Source organism: Momordica charantia, assembly GCF_013281855.1.
Source record: "Momordica charantia cultivar OHB3-1 chromosome 1 unlocalized genomic scaffold, Mcharantia_2.0 BLBB01000001.1, whole genome shotgun sequence".
NCBI lineage: Eukaryota > Viridiplantae > Streptophyta > Magnoliopsida > Cucurbitales > Cucurbitaceae > Momordica > Momordica charantia.
In genome coordinates, this window is record NW_028275157.1 from 13,634,934 (window position 1) to 13,660,882 (window position 25,949).

Sequence of the window (25,949 nt, forward strand, 5' to 3'; positions counted from 1 at the left end):
AAATAGTATTTTGAAGCGAAGGAAAAAACTATAATCAAAATGTTTCTTTTAAAAGTATTATTGACTATATAGCCACCCTGGCCATTAATTTGAAGATTCCTGCGTTTAAATATTATTTTTTTAATTCTACTTTTTACTTTAATTCATTTTATTTTAGTACTTTTAAATATATCTGTATTTTCGATTTTTGTTTATTTTAGTCTTCATATATTTTAGTCTATATAATTCTAAAAGGAGGCAATTTTAGTCCATATTTATAAAATTTTAACCTAATAAAAGCTTTTAATACACAATTTTATGGTTACATTTTGAAGAAATATTGCGAGTGAAGTGTTGTATTAAAATTGTGTAATTAAAATCAATAAGATAAAAATAAAAATGAAATGATCAAAATGATGACTTTCTGTAGGAATAAATCAAATGTTTTGAAACTAGGTAGAGAAAGCGAACAATTATTGAGAACACAAATACCAAAATACACCCTCTGAAAATACATGAACAAAAATACTATCTAAACCTTAAAAAATTCACCAAATTGAGATACAACTCCACCCTTAAAAAGTAAATTTAAATTTAAACCCACTAGAATCTCAGAAGTGGTGTCATAGACTTGTAACTCACCTGCCAAAACATAGGATTAGAAATTATGCGTTCCATAAAAAAAGGACAAAAAAGAGAAAAAAAAAAAGTTAACTCGAGTGTGGAAGATAGAAAGGAAAACCTGAAACTAAATTATATAAAAAATAAAAAAATCTCACTCATTCAGCTCCCAAATATAGTAAAACCAAGAACATAAACTTCGTAAAAACCCACAAAAAAGAAAAAAGAAAAAAGAAAAAACCAAATGTCATAAAATAAGAACAAGAGATGAAAAGATCTGACCTGAAGCAGAAGCAGAAGTAGAAGCAGAAGCAGAAGGAGAGTTATAAATTAAGGTGCAGTGGTCACGATGGCGAAGAGGGGCACATGAAGAACTAACTCAGAAGCAGAAGCAGAATAAAAAACAGGGTTTTTTTTGGTGTAATTATTTTGAGAATCTGGTGTTAAAAAAGAGAAGAAAAAGAAGAGTGAAAATGTGGGATATTATTATAATTTGGAAAAACAGAGTTGAGTTAGTACAGCACGTGCCCTGCTTCTCCATCTTGCTCTTCATACACCTAATTAAATTTCTTCTTTCTGTGATCTGTGTGTGTGTGGAAGCAGAAGCAGAAGCAGATTATGCAGAAATTTGCAAGTTGTTGTTGGTGTTGGTGTGTGTATGTGTATTTGGTGATTTATAACAAAGTTGAAAAGTGGGTGTGTTTAGATTTGAAGCAACAAATTAAAGGGCTTAGTTGGGAGTGGGACCTCATAGGCATAGGGCTACCCTTCTTTTACAACTTCAAAATTAAATTGTAGGACCACTGCTCCTCTCCTCCCCAAGCTACCTTATAATTATTATATATGCCTTTTCTCACCTCAAAATAATCTAACTCTACTACCTACATTTTTGTTCTTCTTTTATTATAGACAAATGTTTTGCCAAGTTCTCGTAAGGAGCTCTTCTCTCTCTCACTTCTCCTTGGCAGCTACTTTTTAGGAAGGGGAAAAATTCATTTCGATGGGGGCTTTGTTGGCTGTGATGGTCCGAAATCAAAACAATCGCTTCTTGGGTCACGGTGGGACTGCGCTGCAGCTTGGCAGTGCCTAGGCGCCCAAGTATAGTGTTTAGGTGCTGTCATCTGGGCTTCTTGGTTGGGTCGTGTGTTGTAGTACTCTTTTGCTCTCTTCGTTAGATGCTGATAATGTTCTTGCGGCTGACAAAATCAAAGCTAACATTATTATTATGTGTGGTCCATGGTTTCATCACCCGGGTGTTTTGAAGAGTTATCAGGCACAAAATTGAACAGGGCTCCCGACTGCGATCTCTTGGGACGACTCTTCATTTTCGTTTCATTCTGGTTCAGAGAACTTCCATGGTTTAGAGCCATGATGGAGCAGAAGGCGGGCGACAACAAATGTGTGGCAACGGTTGACTCAAACACCAATTTGGAATATGTGGAGGGTATCAGTGTTAATTGTATTGAGATCCGTGACTGATTTAGGAAATTTGCCTAATCTTTCTTTACCCGTCATGGTGGAGAATAAGACAACTTTGGAGATAATTATTTTCCCTCAATTAATTGATGAATCTCTCACGAAATCATTAGATGGGGTTGAAAATATTATGATTTTGGAGAAAGTGTTTAGTGAAATTCCTAGTTCTTTGAATATATAATTTGTTTTATTCGCCAAGTGTAATGAATTTTATATTTTTACCAAAAAAAAAGAGTCTACTTTTCCTTCTTCGACTCCAAAAATAAAATTTTTGGTGATTGTTCTTATTTTTATACATGAATCCTGCCTTCCCAATAATCACATTGGTTAGCCGAACTTATATGCCCAATGTTCAACACATTAAGACACCTATACTATTTGAAACCATGTATTTATATGTTATAAATAAGATAATTAGGTAAGAATCAAAATGATTATTTTTTAAACTCTAGGAATTTATAAAAAGAAAAATGAAATTTAAATAATTATATCTCCGCTGAGTATGAGAGTGACAATAATTTTTTAGGCATTAAAATATTGGGCTATATGTATACACAATCCTATGATGAAAGCAACTTAAATTGAAAAATAATGATGGGTTATTGTCAAAATTTCATACAGTATAATTGCTCATGTTGTTTCCTTGGACTGCTTCTCACCACAGAACATGCTCTTCTATATGTCTTAATCTTATGAAATGTTGCTGTCCCAAATCTTGCAACTTTGATTATTTTTTCTTTTACAATAAATATATAATATTATATCAATCAATAATGAAAAATGTCAAATTATTAGCTTTCTATGGTTTTCCCATTTACCCCATCGCTTGAAAATGTGTAACATGAACCAATTATTTCAAGTTAATTTTATTTGTATATGTTATTATACTTTGTACTTTTTTATTTTTGTCTTTTCTATGTTTAGCAATGCCATTTGATGGTGTCACATCTTGTAATTCATGATCACATCAACTTTGGTATTAAAAACAATAACTTTGTGTAGCTGTTTATAAGTTTGGTTGATTATAATCAATTTTGATTTGAATTATGGTCCTCTCCTATAAAATTATGTTGCATAGTGGAGCTAATAATAATAATATAAAAACCATGGTTAGTGAGATATGATACACATTTATCTAAATTAGAAATATATTCTATTATTCATAGCTCAATCTCTCTGTTTTAGTTTTTATTTTTTATTTTGGTCCCTTTAGTTCGTTTCGGTCATGTAGTTTCAACTTTAGTTCTTATTGTACTTTTAAAATGTTCATTTTTGTCTTTATATTTTTAAAAAGTGATCATTTTGATCCCATAATTTTACATTTAATCTCATTTTTTTAATTACAATTTCAACACGACATTACAATCCATATATTTCTTAAAATGTAAACATTATTTTATACTAAAGAGTTTTGTTAGCTATAAAATTTGTGTTAAAATTTTATAAAGGACTAAAATGATCATTTTTCAAAAGTATAGGGAACAAAATAAAATTTTTAAAGTATAAGAATCAAAATGAACCAAAATTAAAAGTATAGGAACCAAAATGAACATTTTCAAAGTACAAGACTAAAACAAACCAAGGCCGAAGTACAAGCACCAAAATGGTTAGGAGGTGGGGATTGAACTCATAATCTCTTGATTGGAGATATATGTCAATTACCGCTGAGCTATGCTCACTTTGGAAAATAGTATTTTAACCATTAAAGTATTTATTATGGATTCAAATATAAATTGATAGGCTTGTATTTGGAGGGAGAAAGTGCACATGTATATTAATGACAATTGGTAAATATATTAGAGACAAAAAATAAGTGAAGAGAGATAAAATAAACAAATAATAATAATTATATATAATTGTTACAAACGGATACAAACCTACAAACCCTACTTTTCAAATAAAATAAACCATGAGATGTTAACGCCTAAATGAATTACCAATCTTGATGAAACTATATAGTAAAATCAAATGCAAAATATTATCATTTTTCCAAAAAAGAAAGAATATAAAAATATTCATATCAAACATATATGGTCCCATAATATCTTATTCATAATCACGATCAAATAACAAAAGGTGGAAGAAATTAATCTCGTGTTAAATAACATTTTCTTTTTTATCTTCTGTTTTAAAAAATCACGCCTATTTCTTTTTAATTTCTATAAATTTCACTTTTCTTATAAATACATAATTTTTAGTCATATATTTTTTAAGTTGAACTTAAATTAAAATTAAAAGTAAGGCCTAAGATAAATTTGTGAGTGCCACAAAATGGAATGGTGTGGTGGGGCAAGAGAAGCACAAAGAAGAAGGGTGGGTTCATGATTGGTGCGGGTTTTCCATTTTATTATGGCCTTTATTTATTTGGGGAATTAAATTTGAATTCTTTAGCTTTATATTTTTATAATTATTATATATATTTTTAAATTTCGAGAGAGAGAGAGGGTTGCACATGATCATGCTAGCACCAATATTGGGTGTTGTACAAATTGTCCTTTCTTTTTAATGGAGTCCCCTTCAACTCTCCCACTCCCACTCTCTCAAATGCCTTAAAAAAACATTTCCCTTCCTACCAATCACTAAATAAATAAATAAATAAAAAAGTTGGATTATAAATTTGATCTGAAGTATGAGATTGATCATGATGAGGTTTGAATTCATTCTCTTTAAATTTTTTTTAATTTATCTTCGTTCATTTTGGACCAATAAGCTAATTCACGAGGATTGGGATTTGTATAAATTTTAAAAAGTGATTTATTAATAAATTTCTACACTTTAAATATTAGGTCTATTATGTTTCTAAAATTTAAAAGAATGTCCAGTAAGTCGTTAAAATTTCAATTTTATGTCTATCGAATACCTAAACTTAAAGAAGTGTCTCATAAGTTAAAGATCTAAATATTAGACAAAATCGAAGTTGAGGGAGATATTAAGAATGTGTTTGGGAATGATGGGAGAAAGAGTGATTTTGAAATTTTTTTTTAAGTATAATTGATTTCCCAAATTCACCCTTAAAAGTAATACATTAAAAATCAATTTAAAGTGATTTTAAATCTTCCTAAAATCAGTTTTTAATTTGCGATCACTAGAAAAGAAAATAATTTTGACAATAACAAAACTGATTTTGACCATGTTAAAATCACTCCCAAACATACCCTAAATACAACATTAAAAGTTTGGAGACATATTTTAGACACTTTTAAAGTTCAAAAAATCTATTACACGTAGCATTGAAAATTCATACACTTACTAGACAGTTAACCTTAAAAGTTTAGCTACTATTATGTCTAAAATTTAATGGCCAAAAAGGTATTAGGCAAGTTTTATAACATAGTTATGCACATAATAGAGTAATATTTTTTCTCTTTTTGATATCTGTGAGTGTTCAGGCCAGCTTACAAGTACCTCGACAAATCTCACGGGATAATCACTTGATCCTACAACATTTGGTGCCGGGAAACATAAAAAAATTACTAATTTAGTAATATATTTATCTTTTTATGTCAACTAGCAATATCAAATCAGTTTAGGTATATTTTGTCTAATTTCACATAACCACCCCTAACTTTATAATATTTTATTGTTAAAAATGACCTCATGGTTTGTGGCTTTCACGGGGTTTTTGAACATAATCGAAAGAACCTTATTTCTACCGAAAGAATAAGTATAAAATAACTAAGAAATTTAATTAAAACAAGAAAATAAAGAAACATAAGAACTAACGTGAAAAATTCCAAACCAAAGAAAAAATCCATTATGTGAAAATTATTACAATTATACAGATTTCTTTTTCTCAGTTCAAATATTATACAAAACACACTCTCAAAGCAAATACTATTTCAATTGAGAGGAATACAATCAAGGCCATGAGCTCCTTTTATATTACTTTGAGAACACTCCTCATTGTATCGTTTCGACGTGGGACAAACTTCACTTCTAATATTTTGCCGAAACTCAACAATTCTCTAAAATTCTCTTTTCACTTTTTCACATATTTGAAATTCACGAGTTAGATTTATATACCTCATAGTTAAGTAGTCAAATCCTCTAATTTAATACTTAACTATAAATTTATTAATCTGAACTCAGATTAAATAGACCCAATTTCTTATAACTCATCCTTTTATACAATTTAAACATATATTACACAAACTCAAGCTTCCCGACTTCAAACTCTCATTGACCAACTCTAGCTTATTAAAATTACGAGCCAAACATTTTCCATCTCGAGTAGCTTTTGAACTCTTGGGTCCAAAGTGTAGAGGAGAGGAGATGTACAATTTAAAAGGGAGGAGAAAGAAAAAGCTAGTCACTAACAGCTAATCTAAGGTCAATCAAAGCATGGCCCATAAGGCAAAAAACGAAATAAATTGGGCAGTTCCATCCAAGGCAAACCCATACCCATTCCCCCTTTGCCTTTTTAAGGGTCCCCCCATTATTAAAGGGTAACATTTCCTCGTGACTTTGGGTACAATTTTCAGCTTAAAAAGCTTCAAGATCATTCATAAGATTACATAATCTTTTAGTGGCATTCATTAATTAGATGTCTACAACGTGTCGTGAATTCACTCGCTAGATATTAATTGAGTCAGAAATTATTTAATGTCTTTATATCTATTAAATGCATGATCAAAGAATATATTTTTTAAAAATTATTTTATCTTTCGTCGTGTGGCACAAATTTTTGGTCGAGTTGTATCTACAAATATTAAATATCCAATTTTATCGCACCATTAACTAAAGCTTGTTTTTGGTTGAAATATATAAGAGAGAGTGAATAAATTTCACCTATCCAAAATCAAAACCAAAGGATACTAAAAGTAAAGTAAAAGGCAAAAATCCTTAGTTCACGGGCCTAAAAAACGTTGAATTAGATTAAATAAATATAAGCAACTATAGGGAATTAATTATTGTACTATGAATTTGAAGTTATTTATTAAGATTTGACATGATTGACTCTCATCACAGTCCAGCACATCTAGGAAATATATCAAGATGGTTCTTCATGTAAAATGTAATAATAAAGTAAATTTTGGTATATATCAAAGACGCGTCGGAAAGTCAAGGAAGTTGGTGACCTGATGATAGGAGAGCTGGTGACCGAAGTTCCGGTGAACGGTGGGGAACAAACACTTCGCCCAAACGAGCATAGTTCAGCGATAATTGATATGTACCTCAACCAAGAGGTTGTGTGTTCGAATCCCTACCCCCACATGTTATAACAAGTAACAAGAAATAATTATCAAAACTAAACTTATTTAAAAATGGTACAAAACTTACTATTTAATTTATATATTTTTATAATTTTTTTTATCTTTAATGATTTTTTAGAAATATTAATGGATATTGATAAAAGCTATTTAGTTTAAATATTTTTATATTTTTTATATTTTTAATACTTTGTTTTATAAATATTGATGGATACTTGATATTTTATCAATATTTCAATCTATATTTGTATGAAATTATACTTCAACCGATAAAAAAAAATACCCCAATTTAATTTAAAAATGGGGAAGAAGAAGAATATTATTGTTTAGCATTTTTGGGCCAACCATGTCTTTTACTTTATGGCTGGACAACATTGTTTGGACGTAGCCTATTGACCTGGAATTCCACTATAACAAGCCAACGAAAGAGATATTAGTAATATAGCAGACAAAAAAGAAAAAAAAAACAAGGAAAAAATGAATAATTTTCTTTTGTTACGTGTCACCCGCATTTCAGCTAATCTCACGAGACATAATTTGTTTAATCTTACAATTTTAAACATCATATATAGATTATAGATGACTCACCTTAGATTTATTTTAATACCTACTCGATCAATCTATGATGATTCAAAAATGTGTAATCTTGACTCAAATTTTAATGATGTAATTCAAAGTTCATCATTTTTTTAATAAAAATATCTTAATACTAATATTGATACTTTTATAATAGTAATGCGGTAAAAGTTACATTTTTTTTATAAGTAATCCTTCTCCGTGATCTTTTCTACACTTTTTTCTCTCTTTAGTTTTTATCTTTGTCCGTGCTTAAAGAAAAAAAAGTACATAGAGACGAACTTGACACAAGCATAAACGTACGTAAATGAAAGGCGTTATTTAACCTATTTTGAAAGAAATAGTTTTTAAATACTTTGGGAGAAAAAATTGAAGGTTGGATGATGTAATTTTATAAAGTGTGTTATTTGTGTAATTCCAACTAGGGACTGTGGCAATTGGACATAGTTGTATTAATTAGCACTAGCAAACCCAAAAAGTTCAATAAGTTGAGCAATAATAAAGTTAACCTAATATTATGCATTATTATGATGCTTTTTTTAATCATTAAATTATTTACTTAAATAATCACTGTGAGTTGTTGCATTGTCCTAAATTTGTTATTATATTTTAAAGGTAGTTGACTTTGTTGTATTCCTTTTATTTCTCATCACATAGCGAAGAATATTATTATTTTTATGGCAAAATCTTATATATCATGATTAATTAGCTTCTAGATTGTGAATAATAAATAATAATAATTCTACATTCAAAAACTGATTTTTGATTGGCCTAATTTATAAATTATATTAAAGAAGCCTTTTTTAGTATAACAATTTGTAAATGAAAGTTTTAACCTCCGATCATTTACCATTAAACTAAGCTCATGTTGACATATTAAAGAAGTATTTTGAGAGTTCAAGTTATTTCTTTTTTTGAATCAGCAAAAAATATGTATGAACAAATTGAATTTCTTTAAAAAATAACGACCTCGTGTATAACGGTTTAAAAGACACCTTCCTAGTTCTTAATAATTTTTTGCAAAATAAGTTATCAAACCAGTTCAGTTTCTAAACATAATAATCAATTTAAATATGTATCAAGCATATATTAAATATTTAATTATTTATCTTGGTGGACATGTCAACATTCAACTTAGGAACATTATAGTACTAGATTTAATGTTTGAGCAAATATACCTTTGCACTAATCTTTTCCACTATACTTTAGAATATTGTATATTGTGACAAAAGTAATTATATATTAGGACTATAATGATAATCACATTCCCAAATCACATTTTTAGTAACATAATTTAAAATTTGTACACATAGGATGACCTCATTCTTGGAAATAAAATAAATAAAAAGTATTTCACGTTGATACTTTTTGTTAGATTACTATCTCTTTTATTTATAAAGAGTTGTCATCAACTAATAATTTAATATTTAAAAAAATTTAGGTTAAATTACATACTTATACTTTTTGAGTATTTTTAGGAAAAATGAATTGTCTTTGGAAATTTTGAGTTATGTTTATCTTTTATCTCCAAAATATTAATTTAATACTTTATTTTTTAGTCAAACAAAGTTCAAAGTTAAGACATCTTCGACAATTAGATGAGATGGTGAAACAATGACTATCAACTTAATTAGTATATGTTGGAAGAAAAAAGTTTGAGACGGTTTTTTTGGGGTATTTTCATACTTTAATCTTGATTATCTTTTACAAATTAAATAAATTTATTTTCTTATAAATGTGAAATAAAATTCTACTTCAAATTCATACTTAAAACAGCCTTTGAAATTTTAGATGATGAACTTCATTAAAGTTGGGACAAATTTAGGTAAGTGGGAGACATGACAACCAATTTTTATGTCTAATCAAATCAGAAAAAAAGTAGGAAATATTGCCTCTCAGCTCACTTTTTCTTGTCTATCATTTGATGGGTTTTTGCAGTTCTAAGTTCAAAATTTGCCAAATATGATCAAGAAATTTGTGGGTATGAAGAGTATTTTCAACAAAATTTGATGTGCAATAATGTGTATGTTGATTTAACTATTACTTTATTTGGATATCAGTTTCATTCAAATTTTAATCCCTTTAATTTCATTAAATGTTGGAATATATATATATTACTCCAATACTTACTTTAGAAGTCCATTTTTACCTTAGATTTTTAATTTCAATAAATTTAATCATAAACTTAATTAAGGGATGAAATTGATATCTCATTAAACCTAAGTTAGGAAAGTGTCTACCAACCAATAATAGATCACTAAATATAATAATAAAAAAAATAGTGTAATCCGATTATACGAATGCTCATAGTTGAGCCACAAATATTTAAAATGACAGAATTTAGATCTCATTCCATAACAATTTTGTTTTTAATTTTTAGTTTTGAAATTTAAGCTCACAATGTGTACTTCAACCTATTTATTCCTATCAACTTTTTTATTATTTTAAGATTCACGAAATCAAATGAATCAAGTGAATATCTGTTTGCCAGATTTATTTTTTAAAATAGTTTTTTGATTTATGAAATGTTTTTTTATTTTAAATTTGAAACTTTAAATTGTATATTTATTTTTAAAAAATGAAATTTTAAAAAATATATTATTTCATATTATAAATTCATTCCATTTTTGTTAAATTAAAACCTGTAAAATATAATATATTATAAATTATATAATATTGTAAAATAATAATTATACAACATTTATAATATATATGTTCATAAATTAGTAATAATATTTTAGCTTGAAATAAATATTTAGTTGGTAACTTCACTAGTTTACAAATATATTACTAAACATACTTTGAACAATTTTTTTAAAATTGAGATTCAATTTCTAAATCTAATATCATAACAAATGTTTGAAAACATTGAAAACATGGATTACAACTTTGTTTTTCTTATTGAACTGTTTGTTTTTAAATTTTTTTTTTCAGACCACCGCCACCAAAAAATTGTTTTTATTTTTAAAATTTGACTAAGAATTTAAATGTATTATGAAAATTTTGAAAAACATACCAAAGGAATGACGAGAAAACAAGCATACTTTTAAAAAACTGAAAACTAAAAATTAAATCGTTCTTAAACGTGACCTTAACTATTCCATTAGATATAATTAAAAAGAATTAAGTCAATAAGTTAAAAGAGCATCCTCAAAAGATGATGAAATTTCCCTAAAATATTTTATAACTTGAGTTGTCAATTAATTTATATGTTATTTGTGGGTAATGTTTAACGTTTTTCTTCTTCTTAGTTCCCAAATTTGCCACATCCATAAAGCACATATGGAGGTGGGAACTTCTTGAGATAGAGAGACAATTTCAGTCTCTCGTTTTTCATCCATTTCTAAATTACTCGGATGAGTTTGGGCCAAGTAAAGTAAGGAAGAATTCAATCCAATCTATTGAGACATCATTCCAGACGAGGTGATATGTATGAAACAGACATTTGGTAAGTTAAATATCTTACATAAAACTTTGTAACCGCAGTGCTCAACAATATAGACTCTTAAATTTAAGTTAGAACCTAGTTCGAACTAGTGTCGAGCCGATCGCGTACTTTCGAAAATGAGGGGCTCCTTTATGTAGTGAAACTTTGGGAAACCTTACCCACTCCGACCCGTATTTGATGTTAACGGATTTTCGTGGCATCCGTCTTTTTTACGTCGAAGTCGAGTTGCACTCTCTTAGGATGAACGATATGTGATTCTGCCAGTCCCATTTTTGTCTTTCGGCCTATTCGAGCTAAAGTTGAGATGGCGAGTGGTCAACGTGTCAGCCCAGAACTGGCCTATAACACAATCCAGACCACGATCCCATCTAAGCCCATGATTAAATCCATCAGTTTTCATCAATGGGCTCATCTCAGCCCACTGGAAAGAATAAAGAAAAGAAATGGAATTTTGAAAAAGTTCCCACCATGGCAATGGCATTTTGAAGGTAGCTCTTTTGCAAAAGGGGTAAAAGGAAAAGAGAAGGAAAAGAGACATATGGACAAAATATGATTCCTAATTCCTAATCCCTAGTCCTGGCTGCTTCTGTTGACAAATGGCCAGCATTTGGGGTGGAATTTAGCCACCTTTTCTTTGATGAGCAGCTCGAACTGCAACTTTGGTACCATTTCTCAATTCCCTTTTAATGAAGTTCTCTTTATACTTGAATGGTTACTTTTTGAGTTTGCTTCTCTGGGTCTGCTGTAATATTTGTAAGTTCTGCTTCAACTTTCTTTAATCTGTGAATGGGTGTGGAGGGTGTTAATATATGGGCTTCTCTTGAAGGAAATTGCTGCCCTGTGTCTTCTTTTTCCTTACCCAAATGGGGTTTAGAATCTGAACTTTTTGGTGTTTATGGGTTCAAACACAATTATAGATTCAAATTTGAAAGAAAAAAGTTTGCTGTTAAAGATCTGTAGGTGTTTGTGTTTATTCCCAACTCAATTATTGCTTGCTTCTGCATCCACATGAACATCTGATCACAAAATATGAAATAACACTGATATTAATCATGAGTGTTTTGAATGATTAGAAGGGCTGGTTAAAGTTAAACTATACATTTCGTAAATGCTCTTAAAGGTGGAGACTAAATATAAGAATAATTCAAAGTTTTGGGAGGTAACTAAAGTTTCTAATGTTGAGGAAGTAAATAGCCACAATACCCTAAATATATCAACTAAGTTTATAATTTAACTAAAAAGTTTTAGCTTTTTGAAATTTGAATATGGTTGTCCATGAGTTTTTTACAAGATTATATGCAATATGCCAATAGTTAGTAGTTTAATGCAATTTGAAATGTTTGTCATGTAGGAGCCAAGAACTCAGCTTGTTTTGCATCTTGTGCTTGTAAATGGATTCAAGAGAAGCTTCAATTTCAAATGCTCCATATTATATCCATGATTTCAAAGATGAAGATGATCTTCACGATTCGATATACAAAAGGAAACTACTTGGGGGTGAGAATTCAAAGATTGGCTCTGCAAATGTGCCCTCCCCATCTGCCAAGTTTTTGCAAATAGCAGAGAGAAGGGATGGGATTTCACGGTCTGTTACTTCTTCAGGAGGGATTCTTAGATCGAAAATCAAGTTGAGATCTTCCGTAGGATTTTGTAAAGAGTGGATCAAAAACCCTTTGAACATTGCCCTTCTTTTGTGGATGATGTGCGTCACAGTTTCGGGAGCGGTACTCTTTCTTGTAATGACTGGAATGTTGAACAATCTCTTGCCAAGTAAACCACAGAGAGATGTTTGGTTTGAGGCTAATAACCAAATCCTGACTGCTCTCTTCACTCTCATGTGTTTGTACCATCATCCTAAGCGGATTCACCACTCGATACTTCTGTGTAGGTGGAAACCGAACGATATTCGTACACTGCGAGAAATATACTGCACAAATGGAACTTACAAGCCTCATGAATGGAGACACATGATGGTACTCCTTGTGTTGCTTAACATAAACTGCATTGCCCAATATGCTTTATCTGGCCTTAATTTGAGCTACAAAAAACCTGAGAGGTCAGTTTTTGGAGTTTCAGTCTGCCTTGCTGTTGCAATCTCAGCTGCTGCAGGTGCTGGTTTATACTCCACTTTTGGCCCACTTGGAAAGGAATACGACTGCGATGACAATGTCGAAGAGAGCGTCTCGGTTGCACCAAGAATTGTTGAGAAGCCACAATGGAGAGGGGGGCTGTTCCATTTCTTGGATGACATTAGAACAGCCTGCCTTTCCATCTTCTGCAGCTTCTGTTTATTTGGATGGAACATGGAAAGGCTCAGATTCGGGAACAAATACGTGCATGTCGCGACATTCGTAATCTTCTGCACCGCCCCGCTTTGTTTGTTTGGTTTGGCAGCTAACATTGTTGATCCTTGGTCTGTCAAAGTAGCTCTCAGTTTAATTGGAATTCTGCTTTCCATGTTTGGGCTGCTCTATGGTGGATACTGGAGGATTCAAATGAGGAAACGGTTCGACTTGCCAAAGAACGACTCGTGTTGCGGGAAACCAAATGTTGCAGACTGTTCACAGTGGCTTTTCTGCTGTTGCTGCTCTCTTGCTCAGGAGGTTAGGACAGCTGATTACTATGAAACAATGGAAGACAACCTATGCAAAAACCGAACTAACGACAACGTAAAGAACAAGATCTTGTCCCCGTTACCTCGGGAAGGTGGAGTTGCTCATGAGTTTAGATCAAACCTGGCTTCTCCAATCTGGGATAATGCAAAATTAACCGAGATGAGAGCCAAAAAATATCAGTATCCAAACAAGTTCTTAGGTGAAACTTATGGAGAAGATCATATTATGAAGCCCCCTGCTCCATCATCAATGCAAAGAGAGGGTGATGAATCTTTGAGAAATTGAATTTTGTTATAAATTCAGTTTTGTTTTGGCCATTTTTGAACTAATGTACTGTTTTATGTGTATTATAATGTAAATTCATAGAGTAATGTATGTTCATTTTGTACTACTTTGTTTCCTATGAAATATTCAAGAAAACACATACCTTTAACAGTTACGTCTTCTGTTTTAGTTAAAAGGTTTTCGGAATCCCAAGGGACAAAAGGAATAGAGTTGCAAAAAACAACTTTATTGATACTCTTATATTATTTCGAGTTTTCTCGATCTGACACGTCAAGAACTTTCTCTAATTCAAGTCAACACCTCTTTTATGGAACGTACCTCAATCCAATAGAGCTCAACGAGGGATCACATTGTAGAATAACAAACTCCGACCACTCTTTTGTCATTCTCTTATAACAATCCTCTCCTCAAACCACATTTGTTAGATATTTGAGCATTCGTCCACAATTCAACACCCGAGAATCCCATCAATAGCTACCCTTCGGTAACACTATAGATCTCTTCAATGTTTCTACTGTGATATGAATGACCTCTGGATGTCAAACGGAACAAAAAAATCTTTTCTTTGATATCACTGGTTCAGGACAAACGAATCATTTTAGTTGAGACAACGAAAGAAAATTAAAGCAATCTCTCCTCCCAAGGGCAGTATTGGCAATGATATTAGGTACCGAAGAAATTAGAGGCATTAGAGAGGGAAGTTCTCCATCTCTTTCCTAGAGTTATTATATATGTCCTTACAATCATGGCCGACTAGAGAGGAATCAAAGGGCAGGCTCCCACACATCCCACCAATCATTTCAGCAAGTAGAGAGAGATGAAGTCACACGTGTGGTGGCGACGGGTAAGAAAGCGACTGTTTGGATTTAGACAAATCATCGGATGATAGGAAATTTTTTTTGATACTACGAGAGCATGGATGCTCCTTTAATTCACTACTTGCAACGTTATTATCGTATACAAAATGATGTGGGGTTTATCAACATTAAAAAAATATTTGTAAAGATAAAATTATATTGTAAACAAATGGAGTATGGTACTCTTGTAGTACATGAGTGAAAGCAGACACGACTGTGAGACCTATCTCTCATCATCTCACGTTGATTTTTAATGGCAATTTTTTTTTTTTGGGAAAGAAATGATCTTTTTCTTTTTTCTTCTTATATGGTGACTACTTTTTAATGGGGTTTTGCTTGATTAGAGTTTAGAATTTAGGGTTTAATTGAAGTTAGGTTTTTGAAGAATCTGATGAGGGATATGACAAAGAAAGAGAATTAGAGAAGTGAAAGAATCTTTTGAAAGATGTGTGGCCACCAACACCATGCCTAAAATCTAATCATCAAGAAGGTTTCTTTCAAGTCAGTCTAAAATCTGGTTGAAAATCCCATTTTGAGATTGCAGCTGAAAAAAAAAAGTTGTAGAAGTAGAAAAACCCATGAATTTAGAGGGACAATCACAATATCACTATTATGAATTAGGGGGTGGTTTAATAATGTATCAAAAGTAGAAAGTTATATATTCTCTTGGTAAGCTTCATATTTTTTTAGAGGGAACTCAACTCTTAATACTGTCACACTTAAAAAAAAAGTTTAAATTCTATTTTGGTTCCTGAATTTTCAAGTTTATTTCATCGAACTTCAAATATTCATCTTGATAACATGACCCTAGGCTCAATTGTTTCTAACTATCATGAGTTCAAATCTCTATCCACCACATGTTGTAAAAAAAAAAAATATTCATCTTGATATCCTTTCAAGTATGTCCCATGTAAATCTAAACAAAGCTCCCTATCTATTATATATGTTGATGAAGTAAAAAGTTTGTCTGATTATAGTTCTTGAATTTTCAAGATGTCAAGTTTTAATCATTAAACTTTTAAAGATAACCATTTTAGTCATGAGTATCTTATCTTGTCACTTGCCCAATGCTCATCTTCAACCCTATGTGGCCAAAATACATACTTAATTAACATGCCGATATACACCTAGTTTACTACATCATTAATTTATAAAAACAAAATAAATGTGAGAACAAAAGTTATTATTTTAACTAAAATAGAGATTTTGAAAATTAAAAATAAGAATAGAACAAATGCCAAAGTTCAATAATTAAAATGAAACAAATTTGACACTTCGGTGATCTAAATGATATTTGAACCAAAAATGAATTAGTCCACCTTAAATCAAATTCTATAAGTTAAATTACATTCTAGTTGATAGGTTTTAGTTGATTATTCATAATTATTCTAAAATCAATTTAGAAACAACTAGTCAACTAATTGAAAGGTATAAAATTTAAGTGCTTATCAGTTAGCATTTATCCTTAGTTGGCCACTGTTAAGTATTTCAAAAAGATGATTTGTTCTATGCAACATCTCGGAATATATATAGTGAAAAGTAAATTATTGCACATTTATGTTGTTCCCTAATATATATAGTGAAAAGTAAATTATTGTACATTTATGTTGTTCCCTTTTTATATATTTCAATTTCAATTTACATTTAAGGCTTATCCATAATTCCATACAACACAATTTCCTCAAATATTCCCATAGATTACTTAATATTTTAGAATATAACTCCATTTTACAAAATACAAAGTTGTTCTACATTTTTATAGCGCCAGCACAAGGCCCGGCAGCGAGCGGCGGAACATGTCCCGGGGGTGGCTCCGCCACACCGTCAGCCCATCGTGGCGGATGGCCGCCTCCCACCCCGGCGGCCGGAGATCGGTAACCACCAGCCACGTGTTGAAATACTCTCTGAACTGAGTAATCAGCCCGTCCTTCAACCGCCACACGTGCACCCAATAAACGTGGGCCCCCTCCCACCCCTCCGCGATCACGCAATCGCCGATCCCCGTAATGCTCCTCGGCTCGAACCGGAACTCGCCGTGCCCCGACTCGCCGGTAAGCACCCGCATCATGTACTGGCATTGCGGCGGCCCGTGGAACCACCACTCCAGGTCGCCGGCGAGGAACTTGGCCGCTGCCTCAGTCCGGCCGCCGGCCAGCGATTTGTACAGGGCCTCGGCGATTGCTCTGTTTTGGTCCTCTGCGTCGCTGCACTCGACGATTTCGGATTCTGCCATGTGGGTGGAAGTGGAATCCATTTTTGAGAAATGGGGTTTGTTTTGGTGAGGGATTTGAGCTCAAAGCTCTGAAATTGGTTGGGGATTTTGGCGATTTGTGCATGGAGAAGAATGGGGTGTGGCAGGGCTATTTATAGATAGCAGAGAGCAAAAATTTATTCATTGTGTCTAATTAAGTTAGTTAAGGTTGAATGCTTTGGAAAGTGTCTAAATAAGTTTGTAAAATTTGAATTTTGTCATTTGATGGGTGAGCAAGAGATTTCTACTCATCAGTCAAGGATAAGTGTTATTGTCCATACATATCTAAATTTTCAATTTTGAATTGCGGCATGACTCGAGGTGGATTTTCAATTTGATCGATGTAATTTAAAATTTTCAATTTAATTCTTATAATTATTTATCAAATCTTGCAATGATCGTTGTTGTAATAAGTGACACGTTTTCTATTTACACGATACTGAGCCTGTATCTTTTATTTGATTAATTGTGTTTGTTGGATATATTAGGACTCGTTTGATAACATCCTTGTTGTTAGATTCAAGGACGATAAAACAAAATCTTTATTTACGTTAAAATAAATTATAAACGGGAACAAGAAACAAAATATTTGCTTTTATTGTTCCCAAAATTTCTATACCATTTTAAAAATATTTCTAAAAGATGAGAAATAAGAAATCTACATAGTTGTAAAATACTTAGATTTCTTAATAAAATTGAAAACAATAAACAAAAATCAGGAAACGTTACCAAATGTCCCTTAGAATTTATAATCGGAGTAAAAAATAAGTAAATTTTTCAAGCGAAGAAAAACAGTTCAAAGATGATTTGTGAGGTCGAGCCGAAGTGTGAAATGAATCGTGGTTCTAAAGAGGGGATTGATGATCCATCCAAACGTTGATAGCTGAACCTGTCGAAGACAAATAAAAATGGGTGCCACAAAGATACAAAGTAAATAGAAAAGAATCCTCTACTGTTTGATTGATTGAAAATGCAACCATCTAATCTCTCCTCTAAAAAGGGTTTTTTTCCCTCTTTCCCAAAAAGAAAACTTTTTGGCAGCTGTCTAGATCAAGTTGAATGATTTAGACTATAAATGGTTCCAGTTTTGAGAATGGATGAAAAGATTGGAATTAATTTTCTATGTATTTTTTTTTGACAAATAAATAAAGTTAGATGATTATCTTCTGAGATAGTAGAGGTGAATATAAGAAGAAAAAATAATAATTATTATAATCCTTATCATAAAAATAATTCAACATTGTAACCGCGAGAGTTATGATGTTTAGTCACTAATGTCAAAGTTTAGCCTTCTAGAAGCTTAGGGTGGGATAATAGTCTATTTTAAAGTGATTTTAATGTGAATAAACGTTCTTACTTATTGGTTGATTGTAATGTATTTGATTTTTCGTCACTAAATGTTTAATGTCATGTAGTGTAATATTATTTCATACATCATAGAGTAAATATAGTTTGCCTCCTCGTTTGAAAGAAATAAAATTTGAAAATTTTTAAAATGATATGAAATTACGAATTAGAGTAAGGTTTTGAGTTTTCTCACCGTTTGATTAAGAATTTGACAAAGGTATGTGAAGGTTGGCAATGAATGAGCTAACTATTCAAACGAGCTGAAGTTACATAAATATGAGACCTGCAAAATAGAGTAAGCACTCTGACGCTGAAGTCAGTAGTTGGTTATCTATGCTCTAGAGATAATATAGTTTTGCGTACCTAAAATTAGGCGGGAGGTTTCTGTTTATAGGTAGGACTTTTGATAGGACTTCCAACAAGCCTCGACAGCTCAAAAATCGCTGCATGTTTTCGTGGATTCTATTGGCGGTTTGTACATGCATAAGTGTAGGTCGATTCGGCTGATAACTCAAGTGATCAAAGTATGAGTTTATCATCGGCTCAGTTGATATCTCAAGCTATTGATATGTGAGTTTTTGGTCCGCTTGCTCTAGAACATAGGTCGTGACTGTCTCCAGTACGTAGTTTGGCTTAGTCTTTACAAAGGTCCGAGCTACAGTTTCGTATGAATCACTGTGCTGACTCATCACCGTTGAACATTTCATATGTAGATACGTGGTTGGCTGAGAAATAATCTCCAAACTCACCATAGGGGAGAGGTTATTTGATAGAGAAGCTATGATAATTATGAAGGTAAACTTTTTTGGACAGGGAAACCAAACAAAAGCTCTTTCCTTTGACTTTATGAATTTGCCTTAGACTCCATGTTGTAGATGGTGGACGATATTCTCATTACAAAATCCAAAGACTCTAAAGTTGTAATCTTCCTGACTTATATAGAAATATATTCTAAACCTAACTTATTTAACATCTATCTATTCATTAAGTGCTGTGTCTAGCTCTGCAACGTCAATTTATGTGAATTTTTACTATTATAAATTAGAGTCGTCACCGTTTATATGTTGATACAGGATTTAGATTAGAGCTCTAACATTGAATGCTCCAACAAATTCCTGTACACATAAGAGGTTACATATCGATATGATGTCAAGCTCAGAGTTTGATGTCTAATTAAGTTAACAAAATATTTAATTGACAATAACAAAAGATAGGATTGTAGCTAAAAACTGATCATGTTTCAGGTCTCTCTTTTTACTTATAACGAGAGTCTTTAAGTTAGTTCAGATAAATTGGCTCAATTGAATGATGTCACATTGTTTTCTTGGCTAACCAAACCAAATAAGGAAAGAACAAAATTAGAATTTGTAAAAATTAACATAGAAAGAAGACAAACAAAAATGAAATAGGGTAGAGAGAGTAGGTTTTGTTTGATTCATTCCATCCAATTTCAAACCCAAAATTAGCATCATGGCCAAGTTAAAAAGTGACATCTCCACCTCGAGGGAAATTAAAAAGTGACAAAATTTTTGTTCTTTAGGTACAATAATCCTTTCTATTGCAAATATATTTTTGGATGTTCTTTCCAATCACTGCCCTTTTGATACATTAAGAATATCCACCTCGCACCTTACCTTTAGATTTGGCATTTTTTTGCTACTTTATCATATTTTTATTAAATCTCTTTTTTATTTTAAGTTCTTACAATTGGGTGAATTTTTGAAAGATAATTAGTACATTATTATTAAGTTAGGCTCAATTTTTTTTTTATATTTTGATCCATAAACTTTTAAACTATATATTTTATTCTCTTATCCTTAAAAAGAAACTATTTTTGTCATTCTCAATTATTTTGTCATCAATTTAAATGTTGATATATATATATATATTTTTTCAAAACTAGGAAATTCAAATCTCTATTATTTTATAAGATAAATAATATGTCTACAATTAGATCAGTGCGTGTGTCAAATGGCACAAGTAGAAATCATAATAAATGAGGGTTGATGGATTGGGTAAATTTAATTCATATATTGGATATCTAACACATAATTCAATGATAATTGACAAATACTCATCCTCTCAAGGTCGGAGGTTCAATTCTCCATATCCTCAAATTGTCGTATTAAAAAAATTAAGTGTAAGTTGTGTAGAAATTTTTTTTAGAATTTAGAGACTAAAATATCATATTAGAAAGTTGAGATGCCAATTCAAAATAAACCAAAAGTTTTCCAACATTTTTTAGGTTTCTACCCCTTCAAAACACGATAAAATAAAAAATTCAATTTCCCAATTGGCTTCCATTTTCTCAAGATACAGTAAAAGAAACAAGGAAAATGAAAAGGGCAAATTTGGGAGAGATGATACACGTCATTTTACGGCGTAAGCTGATCCGACGGCGGCCGGGAGAAGATGACGTGGACGAGAGGAGTTGACTGTTTGACCGCTCCCGTCATTTTCGTAGCCAACCAGCGGTAGGCCCACGACGTCGTTTTCGGGTGCATGTAATATGTATTATTGAAAAGCTCCCAGTTGTCCTTGTGCAGATACACAGGTCCTAGACTTCTCAACATTTTCCTTTACCTTTCTTTGCCCCCACCGAAAAGAAATAAATCATAATTTAATTTAAATTTTGTAAGGACTCAGTTTCGTAGCATTCCTATTTCCTATTTTTTATTTATATTTTCTACTTTTTGATAAATAGACATGTTTGATAACCAATCATGTTTCTCTTTTCTAAGATTTGAGAAATATTTAAAAAAAAAAGATCAATTTTTGGAAACTACAAAAAGTAGTTTCGTTCTTGCCATTCTTAATGTTAGGATTTGGTTTATATTATTAATATTAATTAGTTCCGTCTCAAAACCAATTGACAATGAGAGGAGTAGTCCATGTCTATTATAAACTTATGTAAGGTCCATTCATTTATCAACGTGGGATCCATAACATATATTTGACATTAATAATAAAGACTAAATAGAAGGGAACACGATGCTTGAAAGTCAAATTAATTCATTTATTCATGTTTAAATAAAAGAAATAAATATATTATTTTGTTCTTAAGATTTGAGTTTCATTTCAATTCGGTCTTGATTTTAAAATCTTTCCCTTCTACTTCTCATCAGGCTTCTATTATTTTGATCCATGAGATAACAAAACCATGTGCAACCCTAACAACACGTTGATTGAGTTTATTTAAAATTCGTTCATATTATTTGTATGTTAATGTGCTAAAGGTTATTTATTTTGAATAATTTTTTTGGGTGTGATGGCAAAAAAGATATATATTAATATCTCTCTTTTTTTACGCGTGGAGAGAGAGAAGAGAACGTCGAGAGGAATTATTGAGGAAGGAAAGGTAGCAATGACAATGTGGCTGACTATTTCTATAATGACATGATATTGTGTCCACTTTAGACATAAGTTCGTCCGATTTTACTTTTAGTTTCATTCAAAATAACTCATTTATGAGAGAAGTGTTGTCACTCACTTTTGTACACATGATTTCTTCTTATCTAGCAAACCTAAAAATTTGGTCCATTATCATTGAACGATCTCTCTATTTATATGCTAAAAATGACAATGAGACTCAAACTACTTCATATGGACCACAAAAAGAGTGCTTTTACCTCTAAATGTAGGCAACTTTTCCCCCACATCTTGTACCTCTTTCCCTCACATTTTATCCTACTCTTTTCACTTTTTCCCATTTACCACATTTTTCTTTTGTCTTCTAATGAGTTTTTTTTTAACCACCAATATTGTTGTAAGTAGTTTTTCTAAATATAGAAAGTACTCAGTTACAAATGTTAGAACAACTTCAAAATTAAGAAGGTAGTATATTCTCATCCTCAAATTAGTCTCAATCCAATCTATTATGTCTGAAGATAAAAAAAAAAAAAGATTTCACGCATGAAATTTACCTTCGTATTTATAAGCGTTTCGAGCGAGTCCCACTTGTGATCAACTTTGTATGGTCACGCATCCTGACATGAATTCAACGATAGTAGCAACAGTTGGAAGAACGATTCTACTCTCTTGATCCTTCTTAGGTCGGACACTAACACAAAAAGTATACATAGTTATAATTTACAAAACTTCAAAGTTCAAACCGTCTTTTCCTACTAAATGGTGTGTAATTTTACCTAGGACGATTTTGATTCAAATAATATATATTATAGAATAGACCTAAATTATAATACGCCGACATCGAAATATTGGATTTCTTTTGGTCGATTGTCTTTATATCCAAGTTCCAACAGCCAAACGTTGATTTAGAGATCTAAGCCTCATGGGGTATTTCATTTCTTTTTAATTTTATAAATATTACGTATTGAAAATTTATTTTGACAATTAGTTGGTATTAAAGTCCAATTTGAAGGTTATTTTATTCTATTTTATTTCTATAAAGTCTATTTAATACTTAGTCTATAATCTGCGAAATATATATTTCGAAGAAATACTTGTTTTTTGAAAATATTATTCTTTTCTTTTAGTGTGATATTACTAATATTAAACAAAATAACTATGAATATTACAAAACTTTTCAACCCTTTCTTTCAATACAATTATTCATATTGCACCGCTCTTTTCAATTCTTTCATCTTATTGGAAAATTAACGGCACTAAATAACTTCTCCTTAACTTCTCCTTCCATAGGAGTATCCAAACACACATATACAAATAAGGAACAAACTGTAAAATACAAGAATACGACACAGAAAATTATACCGGTTCACCAACTAAGGGCTACGCTTACATGTGAGTAATTCACTAATATTGTCAAAGATTGTATTACAATAAACTCTCCTCAATATTATCTCCTAGAGGTTTCAACAAAAGTCCTCTAGTTTCTAAGTGTTCTAAACCTAATACTTAGCTATAGGAGTGAGAACACTCACAATATGATCAAGATACAATTACCACAATAAAGACGATCTTGATTCGTCCCAATACCTCTGCCAAACCCTCGAGCCTCTACCTCGAACCGCCACAAAACTACTCTGAAATCGGCTCCAAACTGCTCTAATTTCGGCTGGATATCCCTAAAACCTAAAACTGCAAATTTATAGACATCAACACAGTGTCATGGTGCTACGGACGAAACTTCCGTCCGCGCGTGCACAACCAGACAGAACCGTGGTGCCCTGCAGCAACGCCGTGGCGCTACCTCATCGGCCCTTCTAGCAGCACCCCGCTTCACCTATTTTCATTCCGACGCGTCTTGACTTGATCCCGACTCATCCCTAGCTCGTTCTGACGTCGACTTGGCTCCACCAATCCCAGCATATCTGATTTTACCAAATAAATTAGGTTATTATTGATCCCAAAAAACCATTTGTCAACTATGTCCTATCACAAATAAATTGAGGAGTTAATTTTACAAATGAGACAAATATAGATATTTAAAAATATTTTCAACTCTCTCTCAATAAATTGAGTTATCAATTGTACTATCCTCATGTGTTGTTGGAAGATTATATTATTTTGAAGAATTTTGAATTGATTAAAAGAAATTAACTTTTAACACCATATTATTTCAAATAATAAAGATGCATACAAATAATCAAGGTCCTTCCAAAAGAAGAGAGTGCATAAATATATTTTTGGACGAAGAAGATACGTAATTATTTGTACCATTTTTCTGTAAAAATAAAGATTAAATTAAAATAAATAAATAACCTGAAAAAAAAACGTAATTTATTTATAAACTGAAAGAAAGTAGGTTTCAAATATTTGTCCTGTCAAAAAAACGTTAGTTATGACTTTTTTTTTTTCTAATGTTTTGAAAAATTAGCTAAAATATTAAATACTGTTTTGAAAAACCAATACTCTTAAAAATAAAATAAGTAATATCATTTAAACCACTAAATAATAATAGGTAGCCCTTAATTTAATCCTCCAAAAATAATCAGTAAAGATATTAAGCCCCTGACCCTTTAAATTGTAATATAGTTTTTACAGTTTTTTAATGTAATTTATTACTAATTTGCAATTTTACCCTTTCTTGAACACATTATTTAGGAGCATTTTTGTCTTTTTGGTATGATTGATGTTGTGGCTTTTAGGGTTTGGTTGGGAGATTATCTAAAGCCTTGTCATTAGGTTGTTTGAGATCAGTTTTTCCGAATGAATTCTAGCTGTGTTTAGCGTGATTACTAAGTTTAAGAGTACGTCGTTCTGCAATTCTTTATCTTGGTTGCAAAGCCCAAACATTCAAGTTAGGTTTGATCAACTTTCTTGTGGAGTGTTGAATCTTGGGTAGGAAATCAATTCTCTTTACTTCTTTGTCTGCAATCAACAAGGTAATCCTTCGTCCAATCCTTCTCTTGTGATTGTGTTATTTTGATTTGGGATTTTAAATATGGACAGTTAGGGATCCTCTTTTGGTGGAAGTACTTTTATTGCAATTTTGATAAGATTTTCTATCTAAAATGGTCATAATTTTGAAATTACTAAGACTAAAATGAACGATAATTGATAATATAGAACGTTTTAAAATTACAGAAACTAAAATCTATTCAAAATAGAGGGTATGTAACTCAGAAAAACTCATTTCTATTGTATGATAAATTCTAAAATGCACAGAAAATAGCTATAATTCGTATTTTTATTTACACCAAAAACAAAAAGCGCAATAACAAATTGAATAAATTATTATGCAATGTATAAATCAAAAGCACTTTGTATCTCAATCTCACTATCGAATGATAATGAAGATTGGACTGGAAAAACATCTTTTCAGATAAGTATAAAAAAGTATTAAATGCAAAATTGATTATTGAGGTCTTTGGGACATTCTTTGGAAATCAAAAGTGAAGCCCACAAATCTGAAATTATTGGACTGAATTGTACAATGAACTGAAAACTCAAAAATAAAAATAAAAAATAAAAAATAAAAAATAAAAGAGAAAAAAATTGGATGGATGGAAAGCATCACAGTTTTTTGTATATTGCATTTCAATTGATTTCATATTTAAGTAATTAATATATGGGGCCTATGCTACCTGCTGCTCTTTTTAATTTGGTCTAACAACTTTAACAAATTATATTTTAGTCCCTCGAGTTTTAATACCTACAAAATATATTTATATGTTTTTTTTCCGATGATCAACACAATCATGTATTATAATTCTAATAGAGATGACACCGTATTAAAAATTAAAAAATGTAAGATTGGTGCAGGAAAATTTGGAGTATTCAATATCATAAATGTCAAATAAATATAATACTCAAAATAATAATAATGATAAAATTGGTTATAGGTTGGCCTAGTGGCATGTG

The 25,949-nt window shown here is 31.3% G+C and overlaps 2 protein-coding genes and 1 long non-coding RNA gene across 4 annotated transcripts; 1 reads left to right on the top strand and 2 right to left on the bottom strand.

The window, feature by feature from the left end:
• Positions 1-384: 384 nt before the first annotated feature.
• On the bottom strand, positions 385-2,437 carry LOC111013863 (uncharacterized). Its single transcript, XR_002601759.2, has 2 exons — positions 883-2,437; positions 385-621 (listed from the first exon to the last, which is right to left on the bottom strand). It is a non-coding gene; the product is annotated as an uncharacterized LOC111013863 (long non-coding RNA).
• A 9,346-nt stretch (positions 2,438-11,783) lies between these two features.
• On the top strand, positions 11,784-14,364 carry LOC111013784 (uncharacterized). Of its 2 annotated transcripts, none has more exons than XM_022288305.2 (2): positions 11,784-12,063; positions 12,662-14,364. In XM_022288305.2, exon 2 carries the CDS (start codon positions 12,702-12,704, stop codon positions 14,208-14,210), a length of 1,509 nt encoding a protein of 502 aa, XP_022143997.2. In that variant the 5' UTR covers positions 11,784-12,063; positions 12,662-12,701; the 3' UTR covers positions 14,211-14,364. The 2 variants fall into 2 exon arrangements, with proteins under 2 accessions (XP_022143997.2, XP_022143996.2); XM_022288304.2 differs by having other exon boundaries at positions 11,785-11,972.
• A 2,278-nt stretch (positions 14,365-16,642) lies between these two features.
• On the bottom strand, positions 16,643-17,523 carry LOC148213301 (Nuclear transport factor 2 (NTF2) family protein). The gene has a single exon (XM_088125081.1). The coding sequence runs from the start codon at positions 17,319-17,321 to the stop codon at positions 16,824-16,826; it is 498 nt and encodes a 165-aa protein (XP_087981207.1). The 5' UTR covers positions 17,322-17,523; the 3' UTR covers positions 16,643-16,823.
• Between the last annotated feature and the right edge of the window lie 8,426 nt (positions 17,524-25,949).

Coding starts and splice junctions, on each gene's coding strand:
- LOC111013784 (XM_022288305.2), top strand. CDS start 12,702: ATGGATTCAAGAGAAGCTTCAATTTCAAATGCTCCATATTATATCCAT.
- LOC148213301 (XM_088125081.1), bottom strand. CDS start 17,321: ATGGATTCCACTTCCACCCACATGGCAGAATCCGAAATCGTCGAGTGC.